We start from the raw sequence: 23350 nt of genomic DNA, 5'->3' as shown, positions 1-23350 counted from the left end.
GCTTGGTCCTATGTAGAGCTGGGCATACCTCTGAGAGCTTTTTCACGTCTCCACGTTCCATTGGCCATTTTCTTTTCTTTTTGTATTTTTTTTAGGCAATTGGGTTAAATGACTTGCCCAGAGTGAGACAGCTGTAAGTATCTGAGGCCAGATTTGAACTCAGGTCCATCCTAACTCCAGGGCCAGTGTTCTATCCACTGTGCCCCTCCATCGGTCACTTTCAAAGCCTCCTGGCTAAAACTCCTTCTTTACTACTACAAGCATGAATAACTTCTCATCCTGGCTAGAAAGGCAAGACCGTATAGGGAAGAGAAAAGCAGACTTGGAGGTAGGAGTCCACATGCAACCCCCAGTTCTGCTACTGAATTGCTGTGTGATTGTGGGCAAATCACAACCTCTCTGAACCTCAGTTTCTGCATTGGTAAAATGAGGCTAACGCTAATACAGTCCAGCTTTGCAGAGCTGTTGTGAAGAAGGGGCTTCGTACACTTAGAGTGCTGTAGAAATGACTAATTATGATTGGATCTTCACAGCATTGTAGCATAGTGGAAAGAACATTGGACTTTGGAGTCAGGAGGACCTGGGTTTTATGCTATTTACTACCCGTGTGGTCTTGGGCAAAACACTTTTATCTCCTTGAGCCTCTGTTTGCTTATCTATTAAATGAAAATGAAAAGGTTGGACTGGATGTCTTCAGAAGCCTTCTAATGCCTTCTCAACCGAGGGATATTTACTGAAAAAAATAAAGCAAGAACAGAAGAACAAACCTTTCCCCCCTAGTGCCTGGGGACCCACTCTCTCTCATTCCATCTTGGTCTCTAGGCTTAGACATGATGCAGTCCGCATAACATTCATCCCAGCAGGTTTACTTCCAAATGTGTCATGACCAGTGGTGGGTGGGTCTTCATCTCTGCTACGGTAGGACTTCACCCCTCACAGTCTGATTCCTGGCACATCCTAGACTGGACTCCAGCTCCTGGACTCAGCTCTGGTGGCTTACTTTCTCCGACCTTTCAAAGCTCACAAGGTCATAACCATCTCCAGTCTCCTTTATCTAAAACAAGGATGAGCAAATGCAAAAGGGCAAAGAGCAGAGACTCATGTTCGCAGTCCATGGACTCAGCTCTGGTGGCTTACTTTCTCCGACCTTTCAAAGCTCACAAGGTCATAACCATCTCCAGTCTCCTTTATCTAAAACAAGGATGAGCAAATGCAAAAGGGCAAAGAGCAGAGACTCATGTTCACAGTCCATAGGCCAGGATGAAGAGCTGAATGCTTTGCACATCGTCGTTGTCGTTCATTCATTTCAGTTGTGTCTGACTCTTCATGACCCCATCTGGGTTTTTCTTGGCAAAGATACTGGAATGCTTTGCTATTTCCTTCTCCAGATCATTTTATAGATGAGGAAACTGAGGCAAACTGGGTTAAAGGTCACACAGCTAGTAAGTACCTGAGGCTGGATTTGGACTCAAGAAGATGAGTCTTCCTGACTTCTGGCCCAGCAATCTATCCACTGTACCCCCTATAGTAGATGCTTAATAAGTGTTTATTGACTGAATCCTCTCCCCTCACAGTATTGTCTCTGACTAGAGAGCAGCCAGGTGGGAAAAAGATCTACCTTCTCAGCTCTAAATCAATGATCTTACCTGATTCTAGTCAAGGAACTTTACCTCTTATCTCAGTTTCCTCATTTTCATTTTTTTTTAATTTTTATTTTATTTATTTAATATATTTAGTTTTCAGCATTGATTTTCACAAGAGTTTGAATTACAAATTTTCTCCCCATTTCTACCCTCCCCCCCACTCCAAAATGGAGTATATTCTGGTTGCCCTGTTCCCCAGTCAGCCCTCCCTTCTGTCACCCCACTCCCCTCCCATCCCCTTTTCCCTTCCTTTCTTGTAGGGCAAGATAAATTTCTACACCCCATTGCCTGTGTATCTTATTTTCTAGTTGCATGCAAAAACTTTTTTTTTTGTTTTTGAACATCTGTTTTTAAAACTTTGAGTTCCAAATTCTCTCCCCTCTTCCCTTCCCACCCACCCTCCCTAAGAAGTCAAGCAATTCAACATAGGCCACATGTGTATCATTATGTATAACCCTTCCACAATACTCATGTTGTGAAAGACTAACTATATTTTGCTCCTTCCAAACCTATCCCCCTTTATTGAATTTTCTCCCTTGACCCTGTTCCCTTTCGAAAGTGTTTGTTTTTGATTACCTCCACCCCCATCTGCCCTCCCTTCTATCATCCCCCCCTTTTTTTTATCTTCTTCCTTCTTCTTTCCTGTGGGGTAAGATACCCAATTGAGTATGTATGGTATTCCCTCCTCAGGTCAAATCTGATGAGAGCAAGATTCACTCATTCCCCCTCACCTGCCTTCTCTTCTCTTCCTACAGAACTGCTTTATCTTGCCACTTTTATGTGAGATAATTTACCCCATTCTATCTCTCCCTGTCTCCCTCTCTCAATATATTCCTCTCTCATACCTTAATTTGATTTTATTTCTTTTAGATAGCTTCCCTTCATCTTCAACTCACCCTGTGCCTGCTCGCTCTCTCTCTCTCACTCTCTCTCTCTCTGCCTATATATATATATATATATATATATATATATAGGCAGAGAGAGAGAGAGTGAGAGAGAGAGCTCTTTTGCCATTTGAGTTAGCCTATTTTTTAAGGTGTTGTTTTCTTCAGTATATTTTTCAGTATTTTTTTGGGTCTCCTTTAGCAAGTCATTGACTTGTTTTTCATGGTTTTCTCGCATCCTTCTCATTTCTCTTCCCAACTTCCTTTTTCTTTTCAATGAGCAGCCTTGCTCACCTTCCCCATTCTTAACAATGACACCGGGATTATTCTATTTGTTAAATCTTTACACTACCTCCGGTCACCTTTGATGCTTTCCTTTCCTTCTTCCCCTGAGTTATACTAAATCACCAAGTCTCACTGATTTTTCCTGCAATGTATATCTTATATTTGCCCTTTCCTAATGGGAACTCCCTTAACTCTTCTGCATGCTCAAAATTTCTCAGCATTGACACCTACTCTTTCCTCCTGCTCTCTTCGAGGAAGAAGAACCCTTACACTTTGTGGACAACAATTCAATCCCTTCTTGCTTCCTCCAGGACCTTACTCCAGCAATCAACCATACTTTCTCAAGCATCTTCCTTCTTCCACTCTACTGGTTCCTTCCCATCTGCTTATACAAATGCTCCCTAATGCTAAAAAGCTTCCCCTAACTTTTTCTTCACTCAGTTGCCATAACATAGTTTTCCTCCCATTTCCTACCAAACTTCTGGAATAAGTTGCCTATGCTTAATGCCTACACTGCCTCACTGCCCTCAACCCCTTGTAATCTGGCTTATTCCCCCACCCCTGCTGAAACTGCTCAAAGGTCATATTCAGTGGACTATTTTTGGTCTTCATCCTCCTTGATCTCTATTGACCATCTCTTCTTTCTGTATATTTTTCTTCCTTGGCTTCTATTTTTGCTTTTGCTTTGTCTGAGATCAGGATTGCTACCCCTGCTTTTCTCACTTCAGCTGAAGCATAATTTATGCTCCTCTAGCCTTTTACCTTTACTCTGTGTGTCTCTCTCTGCTTCAAATGTGTTTCTTGTAAACAAGATATTGTAGGATTATGGTTTTAAATCCACTCTGTTATGCACTTCTGTTTTATGGGAGAATTCATCCAATTCACATTCACAGTTATCTTCCTTGGCTTCTAAGACAATGTATTTCTCTGGTTTTCCTCCTACCTCTCTGACCATTCTTGTCTTTCTCTAATCCTCTTCCTGACCCCTTAAGGACTGTTTCCAAGGTTCCATACTTGCCTTTCTTTATACCCTTTATACCCTTGTCATTTATTCAGCAGCTTCAACTCTCATTTTTTCATGAGGGATACCCAAATTTGCTTCTCTAGGGTTCCAGATCCACACTTCCAGCCGCCTCCAGAATAGCTCAACCTGGGTGTCTCAATGGCACTCCAAACTCACCATGCCTCAAACCAAGATTACCTCTTCCTGCGGTCCCTAAACCTGCTTCTTGTGACTTCACTATTTCTGTCACTGATACCCTTCACCCAGTTTCCTATAGTTAAAAACCTCATGTTTTACCTGACTCTTCCCTCTCCCTTAATTCTTGTATCTAATCTGTTACCAAGTCCAATTGATTTTATGTCTGCAATATTTCTGTCATTCCCCTTCCCCTCACCTCCCACTTCCATCACGCTACTACCATCCCTGATAACACCTCACCTGGAAAGTGACCCTAGTCTTCCAACAGCTATTAGACTCTTCCTGAATTGTTCCCATGATTTTACTCTTCTACACAAGAATCCATCCCATACAATCCAAACTCCATCTAGCCTTCACCATGCATTGTCCACTCCTTAGTTTTACCTTTGTTGACATTCTTTGAGTAGAGCTTGCTTGTTCCCATTTCTTCACTGGGATCACACCATTGTACCACAGCCTTCCCTTCTCCTCCTCTTCTTTCTTTCCGCCAGTCTGCATCCTTCCTTTGTCTACTTCAATCCCTAGTGACACAGCCTTCCCCTCTAGGAAGCCTCCCCTGGTTAGTTCCACTTACTGGTTGTTCCTCATCATTCATCTACTTGGTTCATCCATGTAATGTCATTTTGCACGTGCTCATTTGCTGTTTTTTGCTTCCTATTCATTTTGTGTCCTTTCACAAGCCTCTATTTTTTTTTCCTGTATCTCTCCAACAGCACTGATGATCTCATTTGGTACATGGTTAGCACTTGGTAAGGTTCCCAAGGTTTGAGAAGCCCTCATTGTTAATCCATTAAGCCCAGCTTGGAACCACTACAGTGGTAGGCATCACCCAGAGGTGAAGCTTACCTCTTAAATGAAGAATCATGTAGGAGATATTAAGGGCAGGGCTCCTGCCTTGTTCCACACCCAGTTAGAGCTTTCAGTTGTTGGCTGCAAGGGGAAAACCCTCCATGACTCACCACTTTCTTTATTCAAATATAATTGCCCAGTTTTCCACAGCCTCAGAGTGGGCAGCAGGCTTTGCATATCAAGGGATTACTACTCTTGGTGGGTGGTAAGCCAGAGATCCTTCTTCCACGTGTATGTACTGATAGGCTTGATTTTTGGTTAATTTTGATCCAAGTGCCACAGTTAAAATGTCAAAGGCCCACAACTCTGAGACTTGGTTTGGTTCTAGGCCAACTCTGGGAGGCTCATAACCTCAAGAGGTTTGGCCTCCTACCAATTTGTAGTAGACTGGAAGACACCTGAAAGGAGAGATCATTCTGAGGGCAGATATTCACTCTGCAATCCCTCTTCAGTCTCCTATGTTGGTTCCTCTTCCTCCTTCCATGCTCTGTAACTATGGGCATCGTCTAAGATTCTCTGGTCCCCTGCCTTTATCTATGCACTTTCTTCAGAGAGCTCCTACCTAATTTTTTTGTCTCAATGATTACTTCTGTGTAAATGATTCTACAACTTTATCTCTAGCCCTGACCTTTCATCTATTCTTGAGTCAAATATACACTCAAATGCTCCGCTTCTATCTGAAACTCGGTGTGGCCATCCACATATTCATCATCTTGTCCTAGAAACTGGCTTTCCATCATAGCTTCCTCATTGTTGTCAATGGCGCTGTGATTCTTCCCACCATTCAGGTTAGAAATCTCAAAGTTCTCTTTGACTTTTCTCCCTCCTCATGCCCTGTGTTAATTTGTCCTCCAACGAGTCTTTATTGTACATATGTACAAAGTATTGAATTAGCTGCTGGAGGGGGAAATATGAGAGGGAGACAGTTCTTGTTCTCAATTGAGTTGAAGACAATACCCAGATGAAACAAGTAAATAATAAGATGAGGCAAGGCACTGATTGGTATTAAATCCCTAAGTAAGACTAATCCAGCACCAAATCCTGTTAATTCTTCCTTCAAAGTCTTTTTGGAATCGTCTCTCCCAAATTATTGCCACGGTGCCCTGACCGAAATCTCTGCCTTCGGTTTCTTCCATTCCAATCCATCTTGTATCATACTCCCCGATTAACCTTCCCAAAATACTTTCATCATGTCACTCCTTGCTCAAGAAGCTACAATAGCTGCTTAATGACCAAGTCAAGTCTAAACTGCTCTGCCCTGGCTTTCAAGTCTCCTCATAATCTGGCCCCACCCTACAATAATATGATAGCTGTCTTCAAATACTATATTTGAAGGGCTGTCATGTGGAAGAGAGAGTATACTTATTGTGTGACTCAAGAGAACAAAACTAGGAACAACTGGTGCGAGTTACAGAGAGGCAGATTTTGGCCCGATATTAGAAAGAACTTTGTAATTATGATAGGTGGCCACTGGAAGACACTGTCTATTAAAAAGTAGGGATCTCTCCATCACAGGAAGTATAAACAGAGGCTGAATGACTATCTTTCAGCAAGGTTGTTGTTATTGTCATTTCTGACTTTTCATGACCCCATAGACCTCTGTCCACGGGATTTTCTTGGCAAAGATACTGGAAGTAGTTTGCCATTTCCTTCCCCGGTGGCAGTGACTTGCCCAGGGTTACACAGCTAGGAAGTTTCTGAGGCTGGATATGAACTCAGGCCTTCCTGACTTCAAGCCCAGGGTTCTATCCATTGTACAACCTAGCTGTCTTTCAGCAATGTTACAGAAGGGATTCTTGCTTTGGGAGGGAAGTAGATGCAAATGACCTCTTAAGGTTTGTTTTAACACTGATTCTATGTTTCTGTAATCAATCTGAAATTCTACATAGCTACACTTACCCACAACTTCCCAGCAAGGACTGTTTGAGAGAATTCAGCTGGTTCTCTGAGGAGAATGTATTAATTCTAGCCTCTGTACCTTTACTCCCACCATCCTCTTTATGCACCTCCTTCCCTCTTTTTCTCTCGTGCCCTTCTTCCTGCCTCTTCTAACCAGTTCACCTTCTCTTCACCTCTCCTTCTCTAAAGCCCTTTATTATTTAGCCTTATTTTGTTCTGTGATACTTTAATGAATGCTGGTCTGGTCTACTACTCAGACTGAAAGCTTTCCCAGGAGCATGAATTGTGACTCATTCTTACCTGAGATTCTCCATTGCAAGATCTTGGCTATGTAGAAGGCACTCACTAAACATCTGTTGGCTGACTGGTATTGGATACCCAAGAAGCTCCATGACTAATATGGCTTCCTAGGAAAAGCTCAGCTCCGGGGACAATCCAGAACTAACAAGACACTTTTGGTGGAGGTAAACCTATATCCCAGTGCTAGGCCAGAACTAAACTTCGCTCTGAGGCTGTTGTTCACCTTTAAAAATAGTACCAACAATCAAAGTTCACCTTCGTACATCCCACCTTTCTTTTGGGGAGGGCTGGGGAGGCTGTGGGCGCAGACCCGAAGTTTCATTGGCGTAGAGAATACCCAGTATGGAAACTCAGAAAACTCTTTCACCAATGCAAATATACAACTGTTCTGAAAAAGAGATTTGCTTAGAGCTCTGAAAGGTTAAATGACTTACCCAGTAAATGACTCAGCCAGCATGTATTAGAAGTAGGACTTGACCCCGGTTCTTGACACTGAGGCTTTCTACACCATTATTCCATGCTGCCCCTTAGCCTTTGTGACACCATCATATTCTGGGTATGGGCACAGTAGTGATTTGGCCCAAAAGCACATAAACTGGTTTCCTGTTCAAAGCTCTTAATGCATGGATCCCTAACAACTGAAGGTTAGAGTCACCTCTGGACCTGGAAAAAGAGTTCGGTGACCATTTTTTTTGTTTGTTGAAACTAAGATGTTGACATAAATAAACAAATACATATATAAGTATGTATATGTATATATATTTAAATAAGCTGTTCATAATAGATTCATGGTGTTTTTTAATTAGATTTTTTATTTTTAGTTTACAACAATCAGTTCTACGAGATTCATGGTTTTAGGTACAATCCTTTTTCTTTTCTTCTGTGTATACAGAAATGCTCATGTTTGTTGATGTTTGACAAGTTCAAAACAACAAAAAATTTAAATATACATTTTAAAAAGCATCTGAACATAATACTTCATATTTTGTCTGACCAGGGTAGAATATGATTGGACTCATTAGCAGAGGCAGCATGGTGTAGACAATAGGGCACCAGACTTGGAGCTGGGAAGGTCTGTATGAAAATCCTGCCTCAAACTTCCTGTGTGACCCTGTCACTTAACCTCTCTGCCCATTTCCTTAATTATAAAATAAGGACATTGGTCCTTTCCAACTAAAAATCTAGGATACTATGATCTCCCCAAACTCATCCTCTTCCTAACTTCCCCATATGTCAAGGGCAATACCTAGGTTTTCAACCTTGTCATACATAATTCCTCACTCTTCCTTGTCCAACCAGTTTCCAAATTTTTGTTAATTCTACCTCCACAATCTTTCTGTAACCACCCTTTCTAAACTCACATTATATAGTAGGCACAGGATGAGTCTCTTTTTTGAGGGTAGGGCCATATAAAGCTGAGTCTCTCTAGAACAGGGGTTCTCTAGAACTGATGACTATTACAATATTATTGATTTCCTTTTTGGTCATGTCTTTTTATGCATTTAAAAACAATATCCTAAGAAAGGATCCATAGGTTTTCCTAGACTGCCAAAGGGGTCCATGGCACAAAAAAGGTTAAGATGACCTTCTCTAAAACACAGAATCCCTTTTTTTTTTTAAATTTTCCCATTTGATCATATGCTCATTTCCACATGGTCACTTGGGACCAGGCACCTGGTGCTCCCTTCGCATCATCCCCATGGCAAATCCTCAGGAGTCGGCTCTCAGCTCCCTAGCATTTCCTGTGGCCACTACTTGGAATTTTTATCATCTTCTTTTCTCTTTTCCCTTCTTAAATTGGAGGGGAGAATATGGCTTAAAATAAACTTTGGGAGGAAATCAAAAGATCGCTGTCTTGGGACAAATACATCAAGTCACTTTCCATCTTTGTCCATCAGAGTGAGTCACGATAAGCAGAAAACCCTTTCTAATAGTTAACTGGGCCGAATACTGTGGATCTGAATATTCCAGTCCAATATAGCAGGCCCCCGAAGGCAGGTCCAATATTTGATTTGCTCTATCAAGCATCTAGAAGAGAATAAACCAAAGAACTGAGTAACTACCTAATGGCACTTAGGTATTATCTGAATTAAAAAGGTCAGCTCCTCCCAGTCTGTGCACCATGTAAAAGCACAATGTGAATGTAAATACACATTTACCCTGGCTTTGTACAACTCTGTCCCAGAGGCCTTCCAAGTTTCATTGTAAAACTTGAGTTCTCACAAATACCCTAAAATGAGATAGAGACAAAATGGAGCTTTTGTTGCAGGTGGTGTGAAGAACAACAAATCAGACCAGCCAAGCCCCAGGAACACAGATGTGGCACTATTCCCCTAAGAAAGAGAGACAAGCGGTGGGGCCTATGTGCATACCAGTGTGGGTGGGTACTCTGACAACTGCCCCCAGAGCCACAAACAGTCTTAACACTCTACGTTCTCCCCTCCAAACCAAGAACAACCCAAGGAGGAAAAAGAGAACACTAGGAAGATTCAAGGCCCCTTTAACTCACTGCTTGGAATGGAAGCCAAGGAGGCCAGCAGCTTGTTACTTCCTTCTGTAAGACAAACCCAATGAAACCATTTAATTTAAAGAAGCCTCTTTATTCAGAACCAGGAGAAGGAGCTCGACTTTTCGCTCTATAATCTGGAGCAGGACACCTGGCCAAAGATGACGAATGAGAAGTTGTGGATGTTGTGCTGCTGTGTGTGGCACTGCCCGTCCTTGGGGGAAGCTCTGCTGGGCAAGGAAAGGCAGGAGAGCTGCAACAGGTTCTGGCAAGAAGTGGCTTTGGTGATGACACCCACATCCTCAGAAAAGCCTTTTCCACCTCCCCTCCAACATGACCCGGAGGTGGTAACAGGGCAGAAGGAGCAGGGCAGTACCAGGCCCTGGTATGATGCCGCCTCATTTCCCAGCCCTTCGCTCCTCCTGGTGTTTGGTGATTAGGTATTTGAAGAACTCATACACAGACCACGCAATGGCCGTGGAGGGGATCTGGTAAATGACTCTGGCCTGCACCCCTCGGAAGTAGGCGGTCACCCCGCCTACCTGGTACACCGTCCTGAAGGCACTAGCCATGCCTGTGATATGTCCACTAACATTTGAGTTCAAAGCCAAGGATTCCTGGGTGTTGAGCAGTGTTTTGCAAACGTCCAAAGGGGTAGTGAGGGCAGCAGCTACAGCTCCTGCACAAGCCCCAGAGATGACGTGGGAACTGGGGTCGTAATGTCTGTGTGGGTTAAAGTGCTCTTGCAGGAATTCGTAGGTCATGAAGTGAATGGCTTGGAAAGGGACGTTCATGGTCAACTGGGTGGTGTAGCTGCGGTAAAAGGCTCCAGCCCCTTCATTCTGCCACACTGCCCGAACACAGTCTGTCACCCGATGGTACGGTGAGTTGTACATCTGCATCCTCTGTTTGACCACTGGTGATGGCCAAAGAAGAAGGGAGGAGGCAACCGATCCAGGAGTGGTGGTGTCCAGGTCCAGATTCCCAAGCCAGCAGATCAGCCAATGAAAGAGAAGAAAAACAGAGATGGATAAGCTACCAATTCTGCAAAGAGAGACTGAGAGTGGGGGACAAGGACAGGACAGATCTTTCAATCAGTTCTAACTGGATGCCTTACAAATACTTATAGGCCAATTAATTAATGTTCATGGACTTTATCTCTTAAGACTAAGCCACCTTGTGGAGAACACACTACTCTCGTTCTCCCTAATATTTATCCACATCCAAGCTAGAAATGTAGGGGAAGCATGGTCCCAGAGGCAACAAAGGCTTTGGAGTGGAGGATCACTGGACTTGGGCTCAGGACCTCGCTCCATCTCTTGCTAGCTTAGGGATGTCACAGCCTCTGAGCTTCAGCTTTCTCAGCTGCGAAATGGGGCTACTACTTAACTATCCACCTCAGAGTGTTGTAAGGATCAATGGCAAACAGTGAGTAAAGAGCTTGGTAATAATTAAGTGCTATATAAGGTATTATTATTATTGACAACAATAATAATAATAAACACAGACCTAACATTCCCAATCCCTTCTCCAGATACAAGAGCGGCTAACTCTGAATACAGAGACTACTTCCCTCCTGGAGAAGCTGCATGAAGGAACGCTGGTACCAAAAGGAAAAGAGCAGTTAGCCAGAGAATTTAACTCTGATATCAGAGCACCTCCCCCTGCCCAGGGAGAGAATGCTGGGTGAGCTATGTGTGTCTGTGTGGCTTCTGACCTTTCATCAAAGTTGCTGAGCTCTGCAGATTCCCACCACCTGGCCTTGGCCCAGGCAAGTAAGGAGCTACAGCAACACAAGGTGAACCCGACTGTGACACAGACAAGCCCCATTTATTTAAAGCTATGTGGTTGCCTCTGTTCCCTACTGACCCCCTGACTGAGGGGTTAAAGCATCTTCCTCTAAGAAAAGGAATCTAGACTTCATCTTTACTTGTCGTTGGAAGAAAACAGCAGGATGGTCCTGGACTTCCAAGGATGCTCAAACCTGGGCCTGTTCCCACAGATGGACCCTAAGTAGGTTCTACAAAGCCCAGTACTTTTCCTGTTGAAGATCCCGCCCAGTGATGCAGGCAAACACATCATGTAACTGCCCAAGGGGACTGCCCCACCAAGCAGAGAACATGAAGGAGTGGTCCCCTTGGGACCCAAGGTACAATAAGGATGTGGAAGACTGAGATCCCACCAGCTCTCTTCCCCTCAAGAAGCCAAGGGAGTCCAGAAGAGCAGAGACCAACTCCCTATTCAGGGAGAAAGGTGGGAAAATTGTTACCTTCTGCTGGATTCATGGCCGCGTCATGGAGTAATGTTGCTACACACCCTGCTGCACCTGTAAATAAGAAAATAACTGCCACATGTGAGGCCAGGAGAGGGTGAGCAGAGTGCTGGAGCTGGAGTCAGGAGGCCCTGGTTTCAAACCCCACCTCTGACTCTTACTAGTTTTGTGGCCCTGGGCAAGTCACTTAACCTTTCTAGTCCTCATTCCCTTGTCTGTAAAATGAGGGTAATAACAAAGTGCTCTGGAAACTTTAAAGAGAACTATCTATACATATATCTCTATGTCATTCATATATATCTATACATTGCTAGTATCACTGAAATCCTAGGATGGAGTAGGACCCACCAAACACCAATCACTGTGTCCCAAAAGTCATCCAGGGTGCTAATCAGAGGCGAGAAAAGGGAAACTGAGGCTATACCAAGGCAAGAAATCAGAAATCCTTTAAAACCTAGAATTGGATGATCCCACCAACTTAACAAGAACATGCCAGTGCAAGTCAGCAGATATATACTATGGGAAGGATACTTCCTGGCCTTGCCAAATCTCTGTCAAGAGGCCCAGAGAGAGTCAATGAATATCACCCAAAGATGTGCCAGGAAAAGACCTTTTTAAGAACTAACCCTGTGACCCCTGCAGACAGTCACATGAGCTACCCAAGAGCTGGTCTGACTGAACAAGGGGAGAGGGAGGTGTTGAGTCAAGCAGGGATGCGACCTTAGAGGGTGATCCTGACTTCACAAAGGACTCACCTTGTAGCTTCCTGCCATGTCCCTCCTATTTCTAGATCTGCCTGTCTGTACTTCTCCTTCACCCCTCAAACCACAACCTCCCTAGCATATGCCACAATCAACTCTTAAATTGGGGCACACTCTACAGCTACAGCCTAGCCTCCCTCATTCCCTTCATGCCCCAAAGTCCTTGTTTTCACATCACTTGCGTGCCTCTTACTACCTGTCCTATAAATTGTTTGGACACCTATTCCAAAAACTTGTTGAAGACTCATCTCATTGCTCAGGACACCAAACCTCTAGTCTTTCTGCTCCTCTGAGTATCTAAATAGGGAGCAGCATCTACTTCAATAAATATCTATGGAGGACGTACTCTGCGCCAGGCATTGTGCTAAGTGCTTGCTTCCTGTACCACAAGTAACCCTGCCCATGAGATGTGACAACTGCCTATCTAAGGAATGATGTGGAGACAGGTGATTCCATGAATGGCCCCAGTTAGCACTGCACTACAAACTCTGACTCCATGAGAAAGGAACACAGAGTGCAGGGAAGAGGGAAGAGGGAAGAGGAAGGAATACTAGGAGTGTTGTTGAAGTCAATGGGTTTTTTAAGAACACATGAGGAAATTCAAGGTTTGTTGGTGCTTCCCTTCTAATCTGGCCTAATCTTGCCCAAAGCTTCAGTTCAAAAATGTTTTGAAGCAGTTAAATGTTGAGAGCAGCAAAAAGACCAAAGAATAGGTTGGGGGTGGGGTGGGGTTGCAGCACAGGAAGGATCAATACCATTGGCAATATGGCTATTGCCTCCGGGATGGATTACATCACTCAATGTCTTTTTTAACTTTTCATAGCAGGCAAAATACAGGGCATGGGCAGGCCCGGCACCCGTTGCAGTGATGTTCAGCCCCCGCATGGGTCTCCACAGGCCTTCAGTTCGCACAATTCTCCACAGGGCTTCCAACACATTGCGGTATCGAGCAGCTGGGTCTGGCTGTAGGCTTTGCATCCGGGTCTGAAATCACAGAAGAGTGACATTAATGATGTCAGAAAGCTAGGTATCCTCCCCTGACCCCAACACACACAAAGGTTCCCTGTAAATGAAGAGTCTACCATGTGACATCATGCCACGCCCATCACTACTGATCTAAAGGAGTGATACCTGGCTTCTGGCTCCAATTCTCTCCAAACTGACCAGTCTTTCAGAACTCTGTGTCCACCCTTGCTCTAGCCAGCTCTGAGCCAGAGGGTGAAACACCATTACTGCCCTTGAGAACAGCACGGCTCTAGATTTATAGATGTGTCCCTTAGGGGAATTTCAAAATGAATTATACACACAAGAGCAAAGAGGCTCCCTGCAATTCAGAGAGGGAAGTTTCCTCCAGTCTCCACTGAATTAGATACTTAATATCTAAATAAACTCAAGTTATCTGAGAGCTCTTCTACAAAATGGATTTCCAATTCAATTTGACAAATACTTGTCTAGCACCGAGTTCCTGCCCACACATTATGCCATATGATGAGAGAATAGCTAATAGTTTTCACAAGCAGCAAGATGCCTTAGATTCTTTGGGGTTGGAACTATAGGCTTAAGCTGGTAATTTGGTTTACAAGGGACTGCCTTGGCAGAGATGGAATTCCTACTTTGTTTTATAGAAGGAGAAAGGACACATAGGCCGATGGTCTACTTGGAAACCATACTTTCCTAAAACCCTAAAAGTGGTTTACATTTACCTGGAAACCACTTCTAGACAGTCAAGTATCTCATATCATTCTTGCAGAGAAGATGGAGAAGTACGGATTAGACCAGAATTAGATTCAGACCCGGTTGGATGGCTGGACTCAAGGAGTTAATGGTTCAATGGCAGAGTGGCAGGAAGTCTCCAGTAGAGTACCCAAGGGATCTGTGTGTGGCCCTGTTGAACATTTTTATCAATGACAGAGATGGCATGCTCATCGCATTTTCAGATCACACAAAGCTGAGAGGGATGGCTAGACAGTCAGGCTTCAAAAGGATCTTGACAGGCTAGAGCACTGGACTGGATCCACTAAGATGAAATATGGACAAATGTAAAGTCTTATCCTTGAGTATAAAAAAATCAATGCCACCAGTGCAAGTTAGAAGAGGTGTGTTTAGAGGGCAGTTGTTATGAAAAAGATCTGGGGGTTCTAGTGGACTGTAAGCTCAATGAGCGAGTATTGTGATGTGGGAGAAAAAAGATGATGTGATCTCAGGCTGCATTAAAAGAGGCTGAGCTTCCAGGAAGAGGGAGGTGATGGTCCCACTATACTCTAGGCCTCTATCAGCCAGGGTATTAATTTAGTTCTAGTTACAACAGTTTAAGGACATTTATAAGATGAAGACACTCTGGAGAAGGGCAACCAGGGTGGTAAAGAACCTCAGGTCCATGTCACATGAAGATCAGTTGCAGGAACTGGGCATATTTGGCCTAAAGAAGCCTCAGGGAGGCCATGACAACTGTCTTCAATCATCTGCAGGGCTGTTGTGTGGGGGAGGGATTCCATTTAATCTGTCTGGCCCCAGAAGACAGAACCAGAAGCAATGGGGAGAAGTTGCCAGAAAGGCCTCCTCAGGTCTGATGTCAGGAAAAACATCCTCTAACAATGAGAGCTGTCCAAAAGAGGAAGGGGCTGACTCAGAAGGGGCCAGAGTTTCCTTCCTTGAAGTCTTTCAGGTAGAGGCTAACCTTGTTGGGTGAGTTAGTGTGGGTATTCCTGTGGTATATAGGTTGGACTAGATGGCCTCTCAGATCCTTCCCAGCTCTCCCATTCTGGGATTTTGTGCAATGAAGGTTGAATTGAAGTTTCTGTTACCAGCTGGCCAAATGCCAAAGTGGTCTCAGGAGACAGAATAAGCCCTGGAAAACAAGGATCCCAATAGTTCTCATGTGTGCCATCACTGAACCAAAAATGTGGTAGAAAATGCCATTCACCATTGGTAAGAATCCTCCTGTGTGGTCCATGAGCAAATGTTAATAGAAGTTAAGAAGTTAATCGTACTTGAAAAACTCTTGCAGACCACAATATCCTCTTGGCAGGTACTCCTCTGAAGGGCATTCTGCAACCTAAACCACTCCTGTTCATCTGTGTGTTATAAGTAAATGCCTGGAGGCCAGGAACTATATCTAGATCATCTTCTTCTATTCCCCTCAGGGCCCAACGCACAGAAGTCATTGAATAAATGTTTGTGGTGTTGACTTGAAAACATGAAATACCATGTGGACCTGAGATCAACATAACCACCAAATCCTTTCATTGCATAACTGTGGCAACACTGATTCAGAAGGTACCAGGCACATTTATCAATGTCAAATTATGCCGGAATATGGTACTCTGTTTAAAGCTGCAACACTTAAAAATCTAGCTCCTTTTCTCTATTATTCAAATCACTGGACTCAGCTGGATGCAAATGGCTGACCCTTCATGTGAGTTCAGTGTAATCCAAAAGTTATATCACCAAAGTAAGCAACTGAAGTCCATGGAAGGCTAGATTAACTGGTCACTAATGAGAGAGCCCAGCAATCCACATTCCTCTGTAGTCCTTTCCGAATGGACAGTCACTATGGAAATGGCTGAAACCTAGAGGGGTGGAATCCCAGAGGATTATACAAAGATATACTGACCCATCCATCACAATAACCCATTGTTCTTTTCCATGGAAAACACAAATAAACATATTTACTAATCTTTCAGACCACCCAGAGGAAGAACTGTTTACATGAGCAGCCTAAGCAGCTAAATGGCACCAAGTGGACATGGTTACTGGTGAACAAGATGGATAATAACCCAGAGATGATCAAAACCAGACAACTACTCAAAAATAAGTATAAAATTGTGTTAATCAATGGAATTAAGAGGCCATTGGATCATTGCATAAGATTAAGAGCTAGACTGGAACTTGGAATTCATAGGGTCTAGCCTTTTCATTTTATAGATGAAGGACCCAAGCATCAGACAGGTTAAGTGCCTTGCTTACAGAGGCAGGATCTGAATCCAGATCTGGCATCCACAATCGGTGCTGTTTCCATTATATTCCCTCTCTGCAGGTCATGGGCTGAGATGGGGGGGAGAGAGGATTTCTAAAATTCCTATTAATTCTTGCTAGAGTCAACTTTGTACTTGGGTAATCTATTTTAAATCTATCTTTGAGGAGTTTTTAACCACTAAAACAGAGGAAAAGAAATCAGAGTATAAATAAATTGATTTATTTCAATAACTCTAGATCTACACCTAAACCCCACTCGAAAGGCTCATTCTGATGAATATAGACACTTGCTGAATAGACTCATTTCGAATCTGTGGTGGTCAATGAACATGGCTACGCAAACTTATAGGTGTTCAGTGTGAAAGTGGTTCCTGGCCCCTCAGAGGAAAACCACCTTGCTTAGCACTGTACTCAAAGCCACCACATGGTATCTTATCAATAACCCAGGCAGGGCCCCATTAGTATGAGTAATGAACCTCCTGAAATGGTGACATGTATTTAAATTCTCATTCTTCAAAGTTTTAGTTACGTAAAATATGGTCATTGGTGCAAGCCCCATGGGACCATGAAGTGAGAATTTCATTAATTTGAACCCTTCAGGGGAAGTTTCCTTATTCTCACCAATTGGAACCTCACTGGAGCTGAAATTTCCATAGTATTTTTAAGATTTACAAAGTGCTTCACATGTTATCTCATTAAGGGCTCACAGCAACCCTGAGTTGCTGTTACTATAGATGAGCACAGATGAGAAAGTCAGACCTCAGAGAAGTTAAGACTTGCCTATGGTCACAATAAATACTTATACTGAGTGGAATCTGAACCCAGGTTTTCCTGACTCCAATTTGCCCCCTCTGCATCTTAATCTCAGAATGAATAGATCCAGACAATGGGCTCAATCATATTTATGATGGCTTGAAGCAATTTCATTAGATATCTCCAGACTATGGATGAATAACTTTGTTATTTAACTTAATAACCCTGCTGTTGAATTTAACTAAATAAATATCCAATTCTAGGTTTGTTCTTATGTTAAAAGAACAAGTATTTTTTAGGCTTATAAGATATGTAAAAATTTTGAATGCCTTGAATACCACAAAGAGAAAGCCATATTCTTTGGACTTTAAATACACATTATTTATATTTGGAGTCAGGAGGAACTTGTAGCCTCCTGCCTCCACGTACACAACTATATCACCTTCAATATATACAGGGAAGATTTTAGTGTCTTCTTTCTTAACCTGTTGACACAATCATAACAGAATCCAGGATTTGGACAGGATGGGTCCTAAGACCATAGATTTAGTGCTAGAAGAACCTTAGAGATGATTTAGTCCAGGTGAGGAAACTGATCCCCAGAGAGTAACCTAGGCACACAGGCACAAGTGACTCGCCTATGATCATACAAATCATAGTAAGTGACAAAGCTAGGATTTGGGCTTTTGGAATTGAGATCCATTATCTTTCCATCTCATCATGCTGCCTCTCCCTCTTCTATCTAATCTTTGCACAGGTCTTTGCCCACGTCATTAGAGAACATTTTTGGTGAGTTTACATCTCAACTGAGATTGATTTTCAGCAGGCTGACAAACAACCTCTATGAATGCTCTTTCCATTAGAGGTCATTTCATCCAGCACCAAGGGCCAGGGAGGCTGTGACCTGCCCAAGGCCCCACAGGTACATGATTACACAGAATAGCTGAGATTTGAACTAAGGCTTTCTTAGTCCAAGCCAGTGTTCTTTTCCCTAGTACTCCTGAAAGTAGGAAGGCAGGGTGAACATTTGCCCAGATGATGTCAGAAAAGTTGTGGGGCAAGGATGAACATCTAGGACCCAGCAGATCAAATGTACACCGGTTCTGGAGGCACACAGATGGGAACTAGCACTTCTTAGGCCCAAAGGTTCATAGGATTTGGAGGCCAACTAGTCCAACCTCCTCATTTGGTTTCGACACCCAAATCACACACCCTTCAACTATTTGTTAGATTACAGTGGTATAAGTGGTATGTCTGGTTCTGCCCTGCTGTGACTGTGGCACAACAAGGCTGGGTATCTCTGGTTCATGACCCTCCTAAGGAGATTTCAAGCTGGCCTGGTCTTAGTAAGACATCTATCTGAGGGTTGCGCAGGTTTGGATGCTAAGAGGAAGTGAAAACTTTCAGTTACAGAGTTGCTGTGAATGTCCTCTATCGTTGTGGGGTAAGGATGTGTGGGCAGAGGGCTGTTCCCCTTCTGCTTTTCCCCTTCCATTTGTAATGCATCTGCTGGGAGAGTTGTCAGAGAAGGCTTCTAGGAGAAAGGAAGAAAACTGCATTTCCATGTCTGTAATAGGATCTAACACCCGCTCACAAAATGTTATCTATGTTTAACCTACTTCTCTCCAGTAACTTAAGATCTAGCACTAGGGGAAAGAAAAAAAATGATTCTACTTAAAATAGCCTTTGTATACTTGAAGACAGTAAAACTTCCCCGAGAACTGTTTTTCTCCAAACCAACAAAATGAGAGTAGTGATACTTTTTTAAACTCTAGAATTCATCCATCTAAAAGAGCTTGCTCTCCTTCAGCAATCACCTTGGGGTCTATATCCTTATTCAATGGTGCTGTCATTGCTTAAGCTTTCTGGGACCTCCACCTGGAAGCTGTCTTCAGGGTTGGTTTCTGGGCTGCACAAGAAAACCAGCCTCATTACTGTTATCATCTCCAAATAGTCTTATTCAGCCTTAACAGCTACACTGGTCACCAGGCCTTCCCTCTGAATGACTTAGGACAGCCTCTCAGCTCCCAGATTTTGCACCCAGAGGGTGTTCCAAAGGACAGAGGGACTTGACAGCTATTCTTGGAAGAGTTTGTTCTTAGCAATGCGCAACATTAACTGGCAGCACTACCCTGCAAGGTGACACCTGCTCATTTGAAAGCAGGCTGGATTGCTCGTGAAAACTAATCTCATTTCAGAGTCACTCTTTTAGTAATTTTCTGAATCATGAAACAATTTTTCATCGCTCTTCCTTGGCCTGTTTCTTAATTCTGACACTTTCCCTTAAAGTATATAGCACCTTGAGCTAGTGAAGTAGTCCTGACCGTCAACTATAGTACAATTACTTTACAATTGGACCATGCTAACTTTTTCACATTCAGTTACTGACTTCTTTAGTCTAAATATTTTCATTTGAGTTTCACTGTGGGTTTTGAATCTTTTTTCAACTGGACCCTTTATCTGCTCTGTGTTTTATACGATCTTTCCTTTCTGTAGTTCACTGCTTGGTACTCCTGAATTTCCTAGGTTCCTCGGCATGTTTGGAGGGATTTGGAGATCACTTCATCTTTATCGATAAGCACTAACTACTCATTCGAGTCACACCAGTAGTTAGTGGTATAGATTAAATCTGGGCCTAGCACCAGGTATTCCCCAGGACAATGTTTCGAACCACATTCATTTCTATTTCTCCAGTTTATTGAGATTATATAGAATCTTTAACATTTGTAGCATCATAAGATCATAGATTTTGGGGCTGGAAGTCACCTCAAGTGATCATCTAGTCTAACACTCTTCATTTTACAGAGGGGGGAAACTGAGACCCAGACAGGTGACATAACTTGCCCAAGTTTCACAGATGGTAAGAATCAGCAGAGAACCTTCACCACCAAAGTAACATTCAGTATCTTCTGTTTCACACTTGATATCACTTCCCAAAGTGCTAGCTACTCCTGACCATTCACTGTCATTCATAAAACTTTAACAAGCATGTTCTTCAGTCCTCTGACCTGGTTACAAATGAAAATGTGACACACTATTGGAGCAAGAGGAGATCCCTGGAGGAGACTGTTACCTGCATCCTCCACAACATAAAACTAGGTTACCTTTAAAATGCAATCTCCTCTTAAGTAGAAGAATAGTGTACTCTCAATCACATTTCCTGTTTGGCAAAGAATATTAAATGGGAAGAGAGCTTGTCAGCTGTCAGTACTGCTGCAACCTTTCATTAGGTAGCTGGGGCTCACCACCATGCTGTTTTGTCATTACAGCTCTTCCCCCCACAACTTGCTGTGTTTCTTTTCCAATTCTGCCCTCATTTTATTCTTCACTTTGACAGCTGCTTCAGCAGCCATAACCAATAAATAGCTGGAATCTGCTCGCTTCCATAGCCTCTTTTCTACATGGGATCTAACTTTTTTATTCACTAGTCAGACTGCTCTGTAATGAGCTGGTTCTGACTGGGGCTGACTTTGCCTTCAAGTGAATCAGACCAGACATTCAGGTGCTGTTTAAATCAATATGCTTCAAACACACCAATTTTCCCCTCATCTTCACCCTGGCTTTTGGACGGTGGCTGGTGGCCACAGAAATTCATTACCAGTTGAAGGCCCTGCCCACCTCCCCTGTTGGAGTTGCACCCCTCTATGTCCTGGTTCTGGCTCAGTTTTCACGTTCAGGACATCACTTTCAATGCATTAAGACAATAGACACCCTCCTCCTCAGACTATGCCGACGGGAACCCCAGAGTTTTGGCTTCATTTCTTATTCCCAATCCCTACAGGGGGTAAAAGCATGACAGGTCAAGAGTTTCTGCTGCTGCCAAGTCCCAGACTCTGGCTCCAGCTCCCATCATCTGGGATGGCCTAGATGGCCAAGAGCTGCCCAGGACACATTGGATAACCGGGGACACACCCCATACCCCACCAGTGACTGGGAAGACCCCCCACCACTCCACGCGCCTCTGACTGTCCCTCCCTCCCTCCTTTCTCCATCCACCTGGTGATCCACGTCGGACCTCGGGCCTTTTACCGACTGTCTCAATTTGGAGAGAACCTCTGTCCGGGCCCGGTCGGATGTCAGCCCCAGTTCGAATCAAGTCCCCGCATCAGGTCTCGGTTCGAATGGGATCTCGGAGGCGGGTCCCGGCCAGGAGGGTGGCTCGGAAGCGTGCCCAAAACTGCGGTCAGGACCAGGTGGTGCTGGTGGGGGATCCCGGTCCGGGGCTCACCTTGACACAGTCGACCGGGTACATCACGCAGTGCTCCAGGATCCCGGCCACGGCGCCCGCCACCATGTGGGTGGTGACAGTGGCTCCGGCGGGCAGCGCCTCGTAGTCCGGGTCGGGCTCTGGCTCCTGCCGGACTGGGGGCCTACAGGCCCCGGCCTCCCCCGCCGCCGGCCCCCCGGCCCACGCCCCGCTGCAGCCACCCGTCCAGCAGCGCCGACTCCCCGGGGCTCCGCCCCGGCCCAGTCGTCGGCCCCCCCCGCCACGCCGCCGGCCCCCCGCCCCTCCAGCTCCATCCACCCGGGCCAGCTGCGGCTCCCACCCCTGCCGCGGCTGCCGGCTGCCCGTCCCCGCCGCCGCCGCTGCAGCCACCTCCCCCCGGCAACCGCCGTGTCCGCTCCAGCCGCGGCCCAGCGAGTGCGGGGCCTCCGGCTCCCGCTTGGCCCCTGTGGACACGCCCCCAGTCAACCATTGGCGCAGCTGCCGTGATAGCCCCACCCTCATCCTCGCGTCACCGGAATTGTGCGCGTTCCATTGGTGAATCTACCCGTCGCTCCTTCATCTTGAGGCGTTGCTAGCATCTGGGATCCGCCTCTTCCCCTTTGATCTTCAGAGCTTCTTGTTTATTAGCCATTGATTGGATCCTCTCCGAAAATGACCCTCCTCTGTCCCCTTTGGAGGGCGGGAGAACTTCACGTTGAGCACTGATAGGCTAAGCCTCCAGGAGGTTTGGTCGAGGCCATTGGACCCCACCACCTCGATATCTGGTTGGCCACAGAAAGAGAGGGAAGCCTCGCTGAGGGGAAGCGGAGTCGGGCGCGGGCTTCTTATTGGCTCCTTCTAGGACCGGCGCTGCGGGCGGGATGACGTAGGGGGCGGGGCGAGAGCTTCAAGGTCAAACTGCCTCGGGATGCCGTTACAATCGTACCTCGAGCTGTTGCTCCTAAAGCTATGGTCGCCCACCGTCTCCTCCGGCTCTCTCCTCTCTGTTGGCGCTGCCCTTTTTGCCCAGCGGGACTGGGGATGGGGGGACGGGGAAGGGAGGCCCCGCCCCGCCCCCACGGACACTGGGGAGGCTCCCGGCTCACCCGGCAGATGTTCCCGGTGCTAAGCCCAGGCAGCGTCCGCACACGTAGATCGTTAGTGGCCGGGCTCGCTTGTGAGCTGCCGCCGTAGAGATCTCGTTTCCCCAGTGATCCAGGACCTGCTGTGGGCCAGGCATTGAGGATACAGAGATAAACTTGAACCCTGCCCTCAAGAAGCTTACAGTCTGGTGGGCAACCACAGGCCTGGAATGCGCCCCCTTTCCAACACAGAGCTCAAGTCCTGCCTTCTGCAAGAGGCCTTTTAGGATTCCCTTTTCTGCTAGGGCCTTCAGATTACCTTCCAGTAACACTACATTCATTATCTTGTATGGACGGGGTTACTTGCCTGTTTTGTCCCTTAGGTCGTGAGCTCCTCGGGGATAAGGACCACGTGTTTGCATGTGTTTTCAGTAGTGTCTGACTCTGCGTGGTCCCATTTGGGATTTTCTTAGAAATTTGCTTCTCCAGTGGATTAAGGCAAACTGGTTAAGTGACTCCCCAGGGTCACGTTAGGGAGTGCCTGAAGCAGGATTTGAGCTCAGATTTAACCGAGTCATCTAGTTGCCTAGTAAGTGTTTAATCAATGCTTGATAAGGATGTAAAATGCAAAATCTCCAACCGGGTAATTTGAGGAGATGCAGTTCTCCGACCTGGAGCATCAGGAACAGCCTATAGGAGGTGGCATTTGGGCTGATCTTTGAAGAAAGCTAGA

The 23350-nt window shown here is 45.0% G+C and overlaps 1 protein-coding gene across 1 annotated transcript; it reads right to left on the bottom strand.

Annotated features, from left to right (window-relative positions):
• Positions 1 to 9640: 9640 nt before the first annotated feature.
• SLC25A28 (solute carrier family 25 member 28) lies at positions 9641 to 21849 on the bottom strand. The gene is given in 6 exon segments (XM_036736195.1): positions 9641 to 10483; positions 11837 to 11893; positions 13356 to 13584; positions 21557 to 21718; positions 21720 to 21812; positions 21814 to 21849. Coding segments are annotated over 6 exon segments (1095 nt in total). The 3' UTR covers positions 9641 to 9965.
• Positions 21850 to 23350: the final 1501 nt, after the last annotated feature.

The sequence above is a fragment of the Trichosurus vulpecula genome, chromosome 8 (assembly GCF_011100635.1).
Source record: "Trichosurus vulpecula isolate mTriVul1 chromosome 8, mTriVul1.pri, whole genome shotgun sequence".
Lineage (NCBI taxonomy): Eukaryota > Metazoa > Chordata > Mammalia > Diprotodontia > Phalangeridae > Trichosurus > Trichosurus vulpecula.
This window is presented reverse-complemented; position numbering and strand designations above follow the sequence as displayed.